The 18343-nt window shown below is 37.5% G+C and overlaps 1 protein-coding gene and 1 pseudogene across 1 annotated transcript in view; one reads left to right on the plus strand and one right to left on the minus strand.

Annotated features, from left to right (window-relative positions):
* ACADL (acyl-CoA dehydrogenase long chain) overlaps positions 1-18343 on the minus strand; it is a 41829-nt gene that overhangs the window by 19944 nt on the left and 3542 nt on the right. The window contains exons 2-6 of the mRNA XM_036098762.2: positions 16018-16173; positions 13188-13325; positions 11732-11896; positions 3712-3778; positions 635-799 (exon numbers count right to left, since the gene is read on the minus strand). Coding sequence (XP_035954655.1) covers positions 635-799; positions 3712-3778; positions 11732-11896; positions 13188-13325; positions 16018-16173 — 691 coding nt within the window. The remainder of the gene's footprint in view (positions 1-634; positions 800-3711; positions 3779-11731; positions 11897-13187; positions 13326-16017; positions 16174-18343) is intronic.
* LOC118539882 (single-strand selective monofunctional uracil DNA glycosylase pseudogene) lies at positions 4523-5078 on the plus strand (annotated as a pseudogene).

Consider the following 18343-nt stretch of genomic DNA (forward strand, 5'->3'; position numbering starts at 1 on the left):
CAACAAGCCAATGAGGTAATGATTATTTCCATTTAAGAAAACAAAAGCAAGAACAAAATAAACTGGAAGCCAAGTTGGAGTGGTTAATGACTACAACGAGGAGGTGGTAAAGCAGGGATTCAAACTCAGATCCACCTGATTCCAAAAACGCGTGGCTTTCTCACTACCCACGCACTGCCATTCTAGCTCCAGTCTTGTCCAGTCTTGTCCAGTTCTGTACATACTAAGAGCTAAGTGTTTCTAATGCATATTAAGTAAAACATGTTTTCCTTTTTTGGTAATGAAAAACTACCAGATAATTATCAAATAACAGAAAAATATTTTCTGCTCTTATTTCATAATTTTCTTCAATCAATTTAATAGAAGGCCTATTAACATATAATTAATTTTGCCATTTCTGAAGCAGATACTCAAAATACCTTGATTCACTTCTGATGCTGAATAACAGAAAGAGATACAATTAGATAAACGGAATAAATCTCTCTTACCGTTTCTGAAAAGCATATCTTAGGAATTTGGCATAAGAAGGTATGATTTGATATACATATATCAAACTTATAGAACTACATAGTTCTATAAGGCAAAATTGAGTAAACTCAATTATTTATAATTAATAATTTATACTGTGACTTACCTGGGCTTTTAGTCCCATTTTTTGTAGCTTTTGTCCCTTGATAAATCCTTTCATTCCACTTTCCACCAGAAAAAGGCTAATGCCATGGGCCGGCGAGCGAGCTTCACGATTTGTGACCGCCACAACAATAACAACGTCACTCAGCCACCCATTGGTGATGAATACCTGCAAACCCCAAATATACTGTGATGCTCCACAATAAATCAGGTCCATGTAGAAGTCATGATCGGAGGAAAGTATATTCAAGGAGACTAAACCAGACAAGACATTCTTTATGCCTCTCTTTGTACTCTACCCAAGTATCTGCAGGGTTAATAACCTACATGAGGTCATTAAAGAGCACAAGGAAAGCAACCCAATGCTTCAAAGAATGAAGCCAGTACATTTTCATTCTGCAATTAATACTATAAATAATAATGAACAGAGCTTACTATGTCCTTTCCAAATTAAAACAGAATTATCTATAAAAATGATAAAAGGATAAAGTGTATTTTAGAAAGAAGTTGCAGATGAGAAAAAGGAATCTGTTCTAAGGGGCACTATACTATTAAAGAAGAATTATGTTCTAAAATCCACAGTGCTGTACATACAAATAATGGGAAATAAGCCAATGATATTAGCGTTGTCTACATGATAGCAAGTGAAGGGGGACAGGTTATATGTGACACAACAATCAAAAACCCTCAACATCTCTCTGTAGAAGGAGTTCCTTGAGGGAAGGGGCTATTTCCTACTCACGTACCTCCCGTCGGTGCCTAGAATAGCGTTTGGCATATAGAAGGCCTTCAAGGATGTTTGTTGAATAAATGAGAAAAACATATTTCTGAAAATAAATTCTATACATCATGGCAAAACTATTTTTTTCTACAATGTTGCTCCCTTACACCACTTGCTCAAAAACCTTTCAGGTCTCCCAGTTTCATACCTTTTATACTCTCAATTTCTTTTCTAATCATGACAGTCAAAATTTGTAATAGGGCTAGGATTATCCCTACTGAGGGCCATCATTTTTTATTTTTTTATTTTCTGGTGTTGAATGATTATAACATAAGCTCATTGTAGATGTTACATAGACGGTATATTGTGATAAAGAAAAAGGGGAAAAATCCTCCATCAGTCCATCAGAAAGCATTATGAATTTCCTTTCTGGTCTTTTTTCTTTTAACATAGTTGAAATCTATATGCATTTTCACTTAAATGTTAATATGATCTCTTCATTTAATGTAATTATTTTTCTATACCATTAAAAACTTCATATCGATGCTTTAATGGGCGTATATTAGGTCATCTTATTGATGTACTATATTTACTTACTTATTCCTTTACTTTTGCTTCCTTTCAATTTTTTGTTATGTCTAATAGAGATTTGGAAGCTGTCAGTGGTGCTTTCCTGGGTGGTTCGCACAGAAGACCTGCTTAGAAAGCTGGAGTCATAGGAGAATGGGTTCCCATTTCTTTTTCTCTCTCTTTTTTTTTAAGATTTTATTTATTTATTTGAGAGAGAGGGAGAATGAGAGGGAGAGGCAGACTCCCTGCCGAGCAGAGAGCCCCATGTGGGACTCGATCCCAGGACTCTGGGATCATGACCTGAGCTGAAGGCAGATGCCTAACTGACTGAGCCACCCAGGCGCCCCCTCATTTTACTTTTGACCAAATATCCTAGTCTTCTGTGGCCCTCTGTGGACAGAGTTAAGTGATCATATACTGAAATCAGCACATATTTATTATTATGCTTAGGACGAATAATTTAGACTAAAATTCTTAAAGTATGTTTGGAAAAACACCAGTGACTCAAGATAATCTATGAAGAGAATTTCCTAGGTTCCAACTTTTAGAGGTTCACAATGTATATCAGCATATCAAAGAGCGAGAAGTTGCACACATTTTCCAAATTTATTTGACACCACAGATAATTGTTTTTCTGTATAACAACTATGAAACTAGATTATGGAAAGGTCTTTAGAACTGGGCTACTCAAAATGTGTTCTTCAGACCAACGTCAGCCCACAAACTGCTCTTAGTCCTTGACAGTGTTAAGTACAGAAATCAAGAGTGTTTACAAAATTTTACAGCAATTTGACAGTATAACACTCAAACTTGTAATTTTGTAAATGCAAGGGTATTAGTCTAAAACTAATTAGAAATTTTTAAAAAAAATTTCAGAGAAAACAAACATAATTAGTTCTTCAACAGGCTTTGAAACAATTTTCGGAAAGACCTCCTTAGTGTAAAAGATAAACATCTTTCCTTCACTTAACACTCAGTCGACAATAAATATTTACTGAGTTTATACCAGACACAGCTTTAGGTAAACAAAATCCTCTGCCATCAGTGATATTAGATTCTAACGGACATATTTACTCCTAAGCCTGTCTGTAACCTTAATTGGAGTGCTTTCCAATTCTATCTGGGTTGATGTGACTCTCAGAAGGATTGAAGGGCTCTCAAATTCTATCAAAGATATCTTTCTCTCCTAAGAACTTTAGAAACTCTTCTTGATATTTTTTTAAAAGATTTTATTCATTTATTTGACAGAGAGAGACACAGGGAGAGAGGGAACACAAGCAGGGGGAGTGGGAGAGGGAGAAGCAGGCTCCCCTCTGAGCAGGGAGCCCGACATGGGCCCAATCCCAGGACCCCAGGATCATGACCTGAGCTGAAGGCAGACGCTTAATGACTGAGCCACCCAGGCGCCCCTCTTCTTGATATTTATAAGAAAATCTTATCCCCAATTTTTCATGAATATCAAGTTTATTAATTATTGTTTGTCTAATATTTGGACAATACAAGCCTTTCCTTCCTCTTTTATGGCTTGATAAGGGCTGTTTGGAAGCTAAAACATTTGCCATATTAGCGAGGAGAGCATGGCAAATGGAACATAGAAGAGGCACAGATCTCATGTAATACAAATGTTGCAAAATTCTTCCAAAACAAAACAACTTAAGTAAACTTAAGTAAACTCAATTCTTCCCATGAGTCCACAGATCTGAGAGAATAAATAATGAGTAAGGGTTGAGACACTGTTACTCACGGCATGACTCAGGAGGGAAGGGCTGTGGAAGCCCCTCTTTACACACCTTGCTTCCATTGAGAATCCAGTCGCTTCCATCCTTTTTGGCATTTGTTCTTACTCCTTGCAAATCACTATAATTGGGAAAAAGTGAAGAATAATGAAAAGAAATTCATTAGTTGGTAGAAACTGAATTATCAAAAAGATCTTACATAAGTATGTCTAAAATGTGATAATTCAAACTGTTTATACCATGATAAAAATTGACTTCTAATATTAGAAATGTTCACACAAATGCACTGAAAAATCATGTCTGATGTATCATATTCTAAATGTATATGATTAAGATTACATAAACTAGCCAGCTTTTATAGAGCATAAAAATTCCAAGTAGCATTCAACACCTCCAAATTAGACTCAGATGACATCTCAAAGCTCACTATATTTGAGATTATTAGCCACCATGTACCTGCCTGCTTCCATTCACCTTGGTTCCTTCCCCCATCGCTATTGATCAAAACTTAGCTATTTAATCACTTCTCAGCCTTCTGGCTAAGATCAAGTGTAAAACTTAGCTATTTAAAAGACTATGTCTTGAGAGCTGAACCAGGCTAGGGTCCGAGAACAGGTTGATGGATCAAGCTGTTCTGTCAACCCTGAGGTCCCGTGAAGGAGAATAATCCTGATCTCTGCCCCATGGGAGGCCCAGACATGATGGAAACACACCCAGAGCCTGGAAAACCCTCAGAAACAATTGGAATGCAAAGTGGGCAGCTGAGCCTTGAGTGTACTTGGGCTGTAGAAATGGGAGGAGTCCATAGAGAAAGACTCCCTGGTAGAAGGTCATTTTAAAGAGGATTTAAAAAGGTGACAGTGACATGGCTGTACCCCAGGCTTATCCACTGGGGACCCTCCATGAGCCTGCCAGTGCCCTGATGGAGCCCCAGCCTTGCCCTGGAAGCGTGGCTGAAGGCTTCCTGGAGGAGGAGCTGTGGCTCAATGCTGAACTGAGCCAGCTGCAGTTCTTAGACCCTGTGGGCATCATCCACATTTCTGTGGAGTATGCATGGGAGCCACACCGCAGCTATGTGACTCACTACTCCCAGGGCCCCAAGGAAGTGCTCTTCCTGGGCATGAACCCCAGACCCTTTGGCATGGCCCAGACTGGGGTGCCCTTTGGGGAAATGAGCGTAGTCCAGGACTGGTTGGGCATTGGGCGACCTGTGTTGACCCTGCCCCAAGAGCACCCGAAGAGACCCGTGCTGGAACTGGAGTACCCTCAGTCAGAGGGACGAGGACAAAGTGAGGGATATGGATGTTAAGAGTGAACTTCTTATGGGAGACTGAGGCTGGATCAGAGAAAGAATTCAGTGTGGCAGAGTGTGGAAGACCAGAAGACCTGGCTTTCTTCATCTTGGCTTTGAGACTTCATGACTTTGTAAACTTTACGACTTTGGACAAATTTGATGAACCCCTCCAAGCCTCAGGATCCTCATCTGTAAAACAGGGATCCGTACCTCATGGGGTTGGTGTGGGGATTAAGTGAGATAACACTTGAAAGTGCCTTGCGTTGTGCCTGGCAGGTGGGTGCTCCTTATACTTCTTGCTTTTTTGCCTCTTGGTTGGGGCGTCACTCTACCACACTACAGAAGGAGCTCCCCCCACTCCCAAGACCTTGCTAGGTGAGGGGCATATCCTTGCCCTGCCAGAGGTGGAGCAATAACTTTATGAAAAACCCTGCCAGTGATTTTTCAGTCCAAGCATTAAAAACTCCTAATCCGGGGTGCCTAGGTGGGCTCAGTCTTTGGCACAGGTCATGATCTCTCAGGTCATGATCTCTCTGGTTCCCCACTCAGCGGGGAGTCTGCCTCTCTCTCTCCCTTTCCCTCTGCCCCTCCCCCAACTCACACTCTCTCTGTCAAATAAATAAATAAATAAAATCTTTAAAAGAAAAAAAAGCTCCTAAAAAAATAAAAAGACTATGTCTCAAATGCTTCCTCTAACAAGCCTGCTCTAAAAGTGGAATAGATTATTTTTCAAAATATAAAATAAATATTCACAATTGAAATATGAAAAGTACAGACAATATCCCAGACCAAAAAAAAAAATATTGAAAATAATTTTACCTCCTGGAATAAACATTTCTAAAATACATCTTTCCATCATTTTTTCAATGGAAACAGATATACACATATATGTATTTTTAAAAACTATATGCTTTTGACCTCCAAATAATATCTAATGCTTTTCTATAAGATCTTTTTTTTATCATCAGCATAGAATTACATTGTATAGATTTATCATGATTTTTTTAAATTTTATTTTATTATGTTATGTTAATCACCATACATTACATTTATTAGTTTTTGATGTAGTGTTCCATGATTCATTGTTTGCGTAGGATTTATCATGATTTTTTAAAACAATCTATTTAGGTAGTTTCCAATTTTTGTAAATATCCTACAATGAATAACATCATGTATAAAGAGTCTACCTCACTTATCCTAATCCTTGGAACCTGTGAAGTGTTACCTTATATAGAAAAAGGGTCTTGCAGATGTGATTAATTTAAGGATCTCAAGATGGGGAGACTATCTTGGATTATCTGATGGATGGACCTTAAATGCAAATGTCTTTGTGAAAGAGAGGCAGACAGAGATTACACAGACAGAAGAGGAGGGGCAACGTGACCACAGAGGCAGGTTGGAATGATAAGATCACAAAGCCAGAAATGGTGTCAGACCCCAGGAAATGGAAGAGACAAGGAATGGATTCTGCCCTAGAATGTCTAGTGGGAGTGCAGCCCTGCTGATACCTTGATTTGGGCCGGATTTATACTGATTTTGGACTTCTGGCCTTCAGAATTGTGAGAGAATAAATTTCTGTCTTTTTAAGCCACCAAGTTTGTGGTAATTTGTTACCACTGAAACCATAGGAAAATAACACACTCTCTTAGAGCATTTATCTTGTATTTCAGTGATTAATTAAAAAGATCTTATCTTTCTTGCCTACCCCACTTACCAGACTCAATCCTTCTGAGGACATGCTGTATATCAAGTTTATATGCCCTTCACCCAGCATATTGCTTTGCACATAACAGGAACTCAAATGGGACACCTGGGTGGCTCAGTCGGTTAAGCGTCTGCCCAGGGTCCTGGGACCGAGTCCCGCATCAGGCTCTTGCTCAGCGGGGAGACTGCTTCTCCCTCCGCCTGCCACTCCCCCTGCTCGTGCGTGCTCTCTGTCTCTCTCTCTGACAAATAAATAAATAGGTCTCAGGCTGCTATCCTTAGAAAGACCTGATTACAAGTTTGGCTTTTGGTTGGCATCTGTGAATTTGGCAGGAGGGTTCCCACCATTCCCAGAACAGAGAAGAGTAATGCACTATACCTAAACTGTTTGAATAAATAATGATTGATGCTAAACACTTGTTTTTCTTCTGGGAATCTCAACTTTTGTCACATGCTAGACAAACAGTCTATGTGACCAACTTCCAATAAAATTCTGGGCACTGAGTCTCTAATGAGCTACCCTGGTAGATAACATTCCACACGTATTCTCACAACTTGCTGCTAAAGGAATTAAGTCCTGTGGAACTCCATTTAAAAGAGAGGTCTTGGAAGCTGCTCCTGGTTTTCTATGAATTTCAGTCCATGAGGCTTTTCTTTTGCTGATTTTGTTTGTATTCTTTCCCTGAAATAAATTATAGTGGTGAATACAATTAGAAGCTGAATCCTGTGACTCCGAGCAAATCACAGAACCTGGAGGTGATCCTGGGGACACTTGACATTGGAAACAAGGCCATCTGTTTGAAAGATGAGTTAAATGACAAAAACTTATAGTTTGGTTTTCAGTAAAAGGAGAGATGATTATAAAGAACATTTTAAAGCTGTGTGCTATTGTATTCTAACATAATTTTCATCATAAGTTAGTATGAAATATTAGTTCCTAAAGACCGTACATGGCTTATTAAAATAATGCTTCTCTGTAGGGACATATTAAAGGTAATAAAGGTAATGACACAACTCTGTGGTTTAATTAAAAAAAACCTTTTGAATGGTAAATATGAAATATTAAAAATGGTTTTTTTTTTTAAAGATTTTATTTATTTATTCATGAGAGACAGAGAGAGGGACAGAGGCAGAGGGAGAAGCAGGCTCCCCGCGGAGCAGGGAGCCCGACCGGGACTCGATCCCAGGACCCTGGGATCATGACCTGAGCCGAAGGCAGACGCTTAACCGACTGAGCCACCCAGGCGTCCTAAAAATGGTTTTAAAATACACTATTTAGTATTACCAAGAATTCGGACCCTCACAATAACCCTATTAAATAAGTATCACAGATACAGACATTGAGGCTCAAAGATTTTGCCCACAATCACACAGCTGGTATCAGAATACCCTAGATCTAAGGCAGTCATCATTCTCCAGAATAGATCACATATTAGGCCATAAAACAAGTTTCAATAAATTTAAGAAGATCAAAGTCAGGGGCACCTGGGTGGCTCAGTTGTTGAGCGTCTGCCTTCGGCTCAAGTCATGATCCCAGAGTCCTGGGATCGAGCCCCGCATCCGGCTCCCTGCTCCTCCCTCTCCCACTCCCCCTGCTTGGGTTCCCTCTCTCGCTGTGTCTCTCTCTGTCAAATAAATAAAATCTTAAAAAAAAAAAAAAAAAAAAAAAGAAGATCAAAGTCATACCATGCATCTTTTTTGACCATAACACTATGAAACTGGAAGTCAACCACGAGAAAAAATCTAGAAAGGCCACAAATTCATGGAGGTTAATAACATGCTACTAAACAATGAATGGGTCAACCAATAAATCAAAGAAGAAATCAAAAAGTACATGGAAACAAATGAAAATGAAAACACAATAGCCCCAAATCTTTGGGATGCAGCAAAAGTGGTTCTAAGAGGGAAGTGTATAGCAGTACAGATCTACCTGAAGAAGCAAGAAAAATCTCAAATAAACAACCTAACCTCAAACCTAAAGGAACTAGGAAAAGAAGGACAAACAAAACCCCAAATGAGCAGAAAGAAGGAATAATAGAGCAGAAATAAATGATATAGAAACTAAAAATAAAAAACACAATACAGCAGATGAATGAAACCAGGAGCTGGTTCTTTGAAAAGCTCAACAAAATTGATAAACCTCCAGCCAGACTCATCAAAAAAAAAAAAAAAAAAAAAAGATGACCCAAATAAACAAAATCACAAATGAAAGGAAAAATAACAACCAATACCACAGAAACCCAAACAATTATAAGAGTATATTATGAAAAATTATATACCAACAATTAGATAACCTAGAAGAAATGGATAAATTCATAGAAACATATAACCTACCAAAACTGAAGCAGGAAAATATAGGAAATTTGAACAGACCAATCACCAGCAATAAAACTGAATCAATAATAAAAAAAAAACTCCCAACAAACAAAAGTTCAAGACCAGTCAGCTTCACAGGCAAATTCTATAAAACATTTAAAGAAGAGTTAAAACCTATTATTCTCAAACTATTCCAAAAAATAAAAGAGGAAGGAACACTTCCAAATTCATTCTATGAAGCTAGTATTACCTTGAAGCCAAAACTAAATAGACCCCCACAAAAAAAGAGAAAGAACTACAGGCCAATTATCTCTGATGAAAATAGATGTAAAAATCCTCAACAAAATACTAGCAAAATGAATGGGTGGCTCAGATGGTTAAGCATCTGCCTTTGGCTCAGGTCATTATCTCCAGGTTCTGGGATCAAGCCCCACATTTGGCTCCCTGCTCAGTGGGGCGTCTGCTTCTCCCTCTGCCTCTCTCCCCCGCTCGTTCTCTCTCTCTCTCTAATGAATAAATAAAAATCTTAAAAAAAAATCCAACAATATATTAAAAAAATCATTCACCATGATCAAGTGGGATTTATTCCCAGGATACAAGGGTGGTTCAATATTCACAAATCGATCAATGTGATATGTTACATCAATAAGAGAAAGGATAAAAACCATATGATCGTTTCAATAGATGCAGAAAAAGCATTTGACAAAGTACAACATCCACTCATGATAAAAACTCTCAACAAAGTAGGTCTGGGGGAACATATCTCAACATAATAAAGGCCTTATATGAAAAACCTAAAGTGAACATACTCAATGGGGAAAAACGAGAGCTTTCCCCCTAGGTCAGGAACAACACAAGGTTATACACTCTCACCACTTTTACTCAACATAGTACTGCAAGTCCTAGCCACAGCAACCAAACAACAAAAAGAAAAGGCATCCAAATTGGTAAGGAAGAAGTAAAACTTTTACTATTTGCAGATGACAGGAGTATATACAGAAAACCTGAACGACTCTACCAAAAATCTATTCAAACTGATAAATGAATTCAGTAAAATTGCAGGATACAAAATCCATGTACAGAAATCTGTTGCATTCCTATACACTAATAATGAAGCTGCAGAAAGAGAAATTAAGAAAATAATCCCATGGGGGTGCCTGGGTGGCTCAGTCATTAAGCATCTGCCTTCGGCTCAGGTCATGGTCCCAGGGTCCTGGGATCGAGCCCCCATCAGGCTCCCTGCTCAGCGGGAAGCCTGCTTCTCCCTCTCCCACCCCCCCGCTTGTATTCCCTCTCTCTGTGTGTCTCTCTCATCAAATAAATAAATAAAATCTTAAAAAAAAAAAAGAAATAATCCCATGTACAACTGCAGCAAAAATAATAAAATATCTAGGAATAAACTTAACCAAAGAGGTGAAAAACCTGTACTCTGATGAAAGAAATTCAAGACAACACAAAGAAATGGACAACATTCCATGCTGATGGAATGGAAGAACAAATATTGTTAAAGTGTCTACACTACCCAAAGCAATCTACAGATTTAATGCAATCCCTATCAAAATACCAATAGCATGAGAAGAACCATGAGAGAAGATGGACTCTGAGAAACAAACTGAGTGTTCTAGAGGGGAGGGGTGGGGGGATGGGTTAGCGTGGTGATGGGTATTAAAGAGGGCACGTTCTGCATGGAGCACTGGGTGTTATACACAAACAATGAATCATGGAACACTACATCAAAAACTAATGATGTAATGTATGGTGATTAACATAACAATAAAAATTAAAAAAATATATAGTCAAAAAATGAAAACCTGCTCTATTCTAAGGGGAAAAGTTTTAGGTATAGAAAACATGATTTTAAAGTATCAGTCCAAAAAGGCCACTAATAAAATAATGTTTGAGTAACAACAACAACAAAAAATACCAATAGCATTTTTCACAGAACTCAAACAAACAATCCTATAATTTGTACAGATTCACAGAAGACCCAGAATAGCCAAAGCAATCTTGAAAAAGAAAAACAAGACTGGAGGTATCACAATTCCAGACTTCAAGTTATATTACAGAGATTATACATCTCAGTTTATATGTAACCACTTTCTATAGGCCTTCTCTGGCACTCATATCTAAATTCATTTTTTCCTTTCCCAACAAACACACATGCTCCATTAGTCTCTAGCATAGCACCATGTTCCCTTCATAGTACTCATCAGAATTTATAATTAGGGATCTATCTATCTATGTGTTTCTTGTCATTCTCCTCGGTAAGCACAACAAACACATCTGTTTTGTTTGCCACTGTGTAACTGGCACATCAAAGGCACTTAGTAAGTAACCTTTGAATGACTGAATAAATGATCTTATTCATTCCCATTGCTCCAATTCTTTGCACCCCAGTCTGCCTCCAGAGTTCCAAATCCCTATTTCTAATAGCCTGCTGGACATTTCCATGTGAATGTCCCATCACATCCAAAAGTCATCATGCTCCAGATTCAAGTCATATCCTACCATTTTATTTGCATCACCTCATATTAATATCTCAAAACAGCATATATTATAATGTTTTATTATTATTCATATATGATAAGCCTTATTTTCCTACTGGAGTTTGAAGTCACTTCGGCTGTAAATTATGCTTGTGTTCATCTTCGTACTCCTCCTTGCATATTGTTCAAAGGGTTGTATGAAGTGGGTACTAAGAAAATATTTGCTGTTGGGCACTGCTTCCAAAAATTTAAAACCAAATGAATGCTGATTTACCTTCCAGCCCCAGGCTCTGTCATTGCTATGGCACCAATATATTTCCCACTGGTCATCTGGGGGATGAAGTGCTTAATCTGTTCTTCTGAGCCATAGTTTACAATATAGGGCATGACAATATCTGAATGAAGACTAAAACCTGGGCCTGTACAATTCGAATATGCTCTTAAAGAGAAAAAAAGAAGAAAATTTAAAGCACAAAATTATTTTGTTCTGCTTTCAGTTTCTTTGACTTTCAATTAAACAACAACAAATTATTAAGTCTTATCACATTGTGTGGTAATCGCCTGTCTCTGCACAAACCTAGGAAGTTCCTGAAGATTTTCTCTTTGTTTTTATTAATCTTGCAATTTCTGGCTCTAGCACAATTAACAGTACTCTAACAGAGCTCCATGAATACTTACCTAATGAATTAAAAGATAAAACATGTAAAAGTATTAATCACCTACAATTGTATTACCCTAATATAGCAACTATTTTCATTTTGGCAAATTACCTTTGCCATAAGGATATATTCTAATATAGTTGCAGTCATGCTGTGAATTTGTACTTAACTTTTTTTTTTAATTATGCGACATGAAAAAGTCCTTTTTTTAACACAGTTGTCACAACAATAATATGAAACAGCTGTAAAATACTCAAAATTGTTTATGTAATATAATTTACTTACTCATTCTCCCACTACCAGACATTTAGATTGCTTCCATATTTGGAGGACTATGATCTAACATGACAATGATTTTGGTACACACTTCCTCTTTTTTCTATAAAATTATTTCCTTAAGATAAATTCCCCAAAGTAGCATCCTAGATCAAAAAGCAGAAATATTTTCAATTTTTTTATATGTATCTACATTTTTAATCCCCAAAGTATTGATTGTCCTAATTGATAATGCCACTAATAGTAGGAGTATCTCATTTTCACTGCAACCTTGTCAGCAATGCATATTATGATTTTGAATTTTCACCGACTTTTGCAAATACTCAAAATGATACTAATTTAATTTGCATTTGATTGGTAATAAGGATGAACTTTTTTCATCTAAAAGAACCTATTTGAATTTTGTTTTGATGAACTGTTGGTTCAAATCCTGTGCCCATTCATCAGTTGAAATCTTTATTTCTTCTTATACATTAAACTTTAAGTATACTTGTTGGAAATATTTTTCCATTTTTTTTAAATAGTTTTTTAAAAAGGAGAAAAGTAAACATGAAGCAATTAAAAATGAAGGGATCTCCTCAATTTTCAATAGCACCTATTCTAACAGTTTAAAAGGACATTTTCCTATCTTCCCACATTAAAAAAAATGCACAAGAGTATATAAGGGGTTTATTCATTCACAGTTTATACTGTTTTCAATATTATAAGATTAGAAAGCATAATTTATCATCTTCTCAGCAAAGTGAGCAGTGTGCTTAACAAACAAGACTCCACTTCAAATGTCTGCATACTTACTGTTCCTCCCAAACGACAGCTGCCGAATAAAAGTCCCCACCAATACCACCATGAAGCTCAGCAATATTGACACCGAGCAGTCCTTGTTTTCCAGCTTTTTCCCAAAGCTCCCTACTCACTTCTCCAGCTTTCTCCCATCTGCAAACAGCAAACATTTTAAAATCAGAAACACTTTTTTCATATTATTTAAATGGTCATAATTTGAACTTATGAGTGATATTGTGTAGGAATGTTCCCTTAATTTGAGGTAATTGTCATTGACGTTGGCCATAACTTTCTATTTGCATGTTTTATTGTTTCTCCTCCTTCTTGTTCTCTTCCTTACTTCTTCCTATTTGCCACTTCTCTTCTCCCTTGACTATTCATTGGACCTGCAGATTACATCCATTGATATTCATGGGTACAGTTTCTCTCAGCTGGTACTCTTAGGATGGAATCTTAGTTGTGCCATATAGTCATGGGAATTTGTCCAACTGTCCTGTAAAGGCAATTGCCCTCTGTATATTTCCTTAAAGTGCTGAACTTACTGGGACAAGCATATATTAAAGGTGACAAGAGCAGGCAATCTTAAGTAGGAACAATAAAAGAACAAAAGCATCTTGCAGCTGAGCTGTCAAATGAACTTCTGAAAAGATTAGATATTTGCATAAGATTGTGCAACCTCTGCTTTTCTTCTTTAAAAATGAGAATGGCATAATGAGGAAAGGGATGGCAAGTCGGAAATAAAGAATCTGAGAACTTTTTGTTTTATTTTTTTTTAAGTGGTAGTTAGATATATTAAGTATGAGGTATATTTTTGAAGATATTGATTAAAGGTAAACACAGATACCTCAAGAAATTTTAAGGGTTTGATTATCATGTATGTTTTGATGTAATTATTGCCTAAAGTACCTTTGGAAATATTTTTATCATTAACCTAAAATTTGTCAACTTCCATCATTTTTACTTCAAATCTTCACAACAATTTTTGTGGAACAAAGTTTCAAATCAGCAAAGCAATAAACAAAAAAGATTCTCCAAGAGCAAAACTTTTTCCTACTTTCTTTCTTAAAGATTTTTATTTATTATTTATTTATTTAGAGAGAAAGAGAGTGTGCACACGTGAGTGGGGGGACGGGCAGAGGGAGAGGGAGAATCTTTTTTTTTTTCTTTAAGATTTTATTTCTTTATTGGACAGAGAGGGAGAGCACAAGCAGGGAGCGGGAGAGGGAGAAGCAGGCTCCCTACTGAGCAGGGAGCCTGATGCAGGGCTCAATCTCAGGACCCTGGTATCATGACCTGAGCCAAAGGCAGTTGCTTAACCAACTGAGCCACCCAGGCACCCCAAGAGAGAGAATCTTAAGCGGGCTCCATGCTCAGTGTGCAGCCCAACATGGGGCTCGATCCAAGGAACCTGAGATCATGACCTGAGCAGAAATCAAGAGTCTGACGCTTAACTGACTGACCTACCCAGGTGCCCTTCTTTTGTTTAAGAAAGTTGCTTTTCGGGCAGCTGGGTGGCTCAGTTGGTTAAGCGACTGCCTTCGGCTCAGGTCATGATCCTAGAGTCCCGGGATCAAGTCCCGCATCAGGCTCCCTCCTCAGCAGGGAGTCTGCTTCTCCCTCTGACCCTCCCCCCTCTCATGTGCTCTCTCTCATTCTCTCTCAAATAAATAAATAAAATCTTTAAAAAAAAAAAAAAAAGAAAGAAAGTTGCTTTTCACCAAAGACTAGTCATGACATCAAGTTTAGCTAATTTTGGTCATTTTTACTGAGAAAGCATTAATAAAATCTCAATGGAAGGTATTTAATTTTTTTTTTTTTTTTTTTTAGAGAGACAGAGCGCACAAGCCGGGGAGGCGGGGTGGGGGGGGGGGAGGTTGGTGGGTGGGTGAGAGAGAGAGAGAGAGAGAGAATCTTAAGCAGGCTCCAGGCTCAGCGCAGAGCCCACTGGGGGGCGGGGCTTGATCCTGAGATCAAGACCGGAGCAGAAATCAAGAGTGGGCTGCTCAACCAACTGAGCCACCTAGGTGCCCCCCAACAATGTTTTAAAAATATTTTCATTGTAGTAAAGAATTGAAGTGAGTGAATTTTAGAAATAAAGCAAAATCCTATTTTCATAGAAATGACAGGTTTTTGGTCAACAAAGCAGGTAATCAGTAATTAATCAGTTAATCAATAAACATCTGATCCAGTAGTAAAAGTACTTTAAGGTGGGCCATTGCCAACCAAGATTTGCATTGTGCTGGCCTGTTCAGCTTTTATGTTTTTTAATTCTTCCATGAAGCAGAAAAAAAATATGTAACTATTTACTTAATTGCCACTTAACCAGAGTATTCAAATTACTACTCTTAGAATGAGTTGCAAATTTTCAAAATTTTCTTATTTTTAATTCTATATTTTAAAATTTATTTAAATAGCTAACTAACTTAAGAATCTCAGGGTTCTTTTTTTTTTTTTTTAAGATTTTATTTACTTATTTAACAGAGAGAGAGAGAGAGAGCGAGAGAGGAAACACAAGCAGGGGGAGTGGGAGAGGGAGAAGCAGGCTTCCCGCCGAGTAGGGAACCCAGTGCAGGGCTCGATCCCAGGACCCTGAGATCACGACCCGAGGAGAAGGCAAATGCCTAACAACTGAGCCACCCAGGTGCCCGAAGAATCTCAGGATTCTTAAGAATCCTTAAGTTTATAGTTACATAGTTAAGTATGATAGTATTATAGTTAAGAGAGCAAAATGTTAATAGAGCAATTAACACAGTATATTTTCTGTAGAACAACATGCAGCATTCTAGGAAGTGGTTCTTATGGTTCCCTTTATGCATATTACTTTAAAGGAAAATGTGCCACTTACTCTGTGTGGTAAGGAATCACTTCTTCTTGAAAAAACTTCCTTACACTTTCCCGGAAAATGTCATGTTCTGAAGAAAAGATTCTTCTAATTCCTATATCTGTTAATTTTTTAGCAGAAGGACTTTCTAGACGTTCTTCCCCTCCGGAATGAGAACATCTTAAAAATATACATATACATTAAGAAAATTAAGTGAATGGTTACTCTTCATATCCAAATTAGTGCCACTAAACAACATGGAAGGTTAGTTCTATTTAACGACATGGAAAAACACTGATTTTTCCCCCCATAGACAAACTACAGAGGTAAGTAGAAAGACTCTGAAATTTGACAGACCTGTTCAAATTTGAGCATCACCACTTTTGATAGGATCTACCTCATCTAGATGAGATCAAGTAGTTTGTCTTTATTCAACTCACTCTTCACTTCCAAACCCCAAATGAGGACATCATGGCTATGACTAACCACAGGTCTGAGCTGAGGTAAAACAGTGTTGTCACATGATGTGAATTAAATTATGTAAAATTCAAATACCATCACAGAATAATATTGGTAAGTTTTCATGTCACTATGATGTTTAAGATAATATTAACATTTTCCCAGAATCCAAATTAATATTTCATTCAGAATCATACAATTTGAAATGGCAGGTGTATAAGATATAAACTATGGGGATGTTATTGCCATATTAGAGGAAACCTGGGTGTAAATAAAAAAAATGTCCATGAATCTCTGTAAGGATTAGCACAGAATTAATCAAGATCTTCAGAAACTGACCCTTCCTTCTCCTTGTCCCCCCATATTAACCTTAAAATAAGACTGCTCTGTAGTTCCTTTAGTTCAGTCGTCTTCAGGTTTATTTCCCTCTTGGGGCACTCCTGAGAAGACTATGAGAATCTGTGTATCACTTTGTATATTTTCAACCTCATATCTAAAAAACTTTTTATCATATACCCAAATTTTGGCAAAGGTTGTTTTGCATGAAATTCTGTTTGGGGTTTCTCTCTTTTTTAGATGGACCCTGCTTTTTTTTCTTTCTTTCTTTTTCTTTCCTTTCCCCCTCCTCCCTTTCTTCTTAGTGTTTTTGTTTAAAAGACAGTTTTGTTTATTGGCAATTAAGTTGTCTCAACCTTTTTTCCCCCCCTGTAATGAATTATTTTGTTTTAGCTTATGTATTTTTATTTAATGCTATGAACTGAACTGCGTCACTCCCAAATACATGTTGAAGCTCTAACTCCCACTGTGATTGTATTTGGAAATAGGGCTTTGAGGAGGTAATTAGTTAAATGAGGTCATAAGGGTGGGGTCCTAATCTAAGAGCATTTGTGGCCTTATAAGAGGAAGAGAGAATTAGCTCTCTCCTTGTGTACACACAACAAGGAAAGGTCATGTGAGGACATAGGGAGAAGGTAGCCATCTACAAGCAAATAGAGCTCAGGAACTGAATTGGCCAGCACTTTGATCTTCAAAGTGCTTATGTAGCCTTTAGAATTATGAGAAATAAATTTGTCGTTTAAGCCATCCAGTCTATGGTATTTTGTTATGACAGCATAAGCTAAGTAATACACTTAATATGCATTTTCTGTCATTTTGCTTTAGGTTTATCTTTTATATGCAACTTTTAGTGGAGTTTATTAATATAATGTGAGATGACTTTTAAATGGTAATCTTTGGTTATGAACATGTAATACTACAATTTTTATACTTAAGTCTGCCTTAGCCTTCATGGTTACTACTCAGTCATCTAAATCCTTATTTTTAATGGCTCATTCATTCATTTGGTCAACACATACTTTCTGAGTACCCATTATGTACCGGGCACTGTTCAGGTAGCTTGGGCTACAAGAGTGAGCAAAATAAAGATCCCTGTTTTCAGGTTCACATTTCTAGAAGGGGAGACTGAATAATGATAAATAATACAGTAAAGAGGCAAATTATAGAATAAAGGAGGAGATGGTAAGTTCTATGGAAAAGAAAAGTGGAGCAAGGATCAGAATGTGTGTGTGGGATGAGGCAGGGACCATGGCTGCAGTATGGAAATAGTGCAGTCAGGATAGGTTAAGTCAGAAGAATGAGATTTGAGCAAACACCTCAAGGTGACAGCCAAGCAGATTTCTGGAACAGAAGAATTTTAGGACAAGAAAACAATTAGAGCAAAAGGTGTCAGGCAGGATGGTATTTGGTATGTTCTATAAAGAGCAAGGAGGCCAAATGTGGATTGAGTGAAAACAGTAGTAGATGAAGTCAGAGGGGTGCAGGGGTCTTACATACCACTATACTGTTATACCAAACAGGCCAAAATTTACTTTATCCCATAACTGAAATTGAT

The sequence above is a fragment of the Halichoerus grypus genome, chromosome 4 (genome assembly GCF_964656455.1).
Source record: "Halichoerus grypus chromosome 4, mHalGry1.hap1.1, whole genome shotgun sequence".
NCBI lineage: Eukaryota > Metazoa > Chordata > Mammalia > Carnivora > Phocidae > Halichoerus > Halichoerus grypus.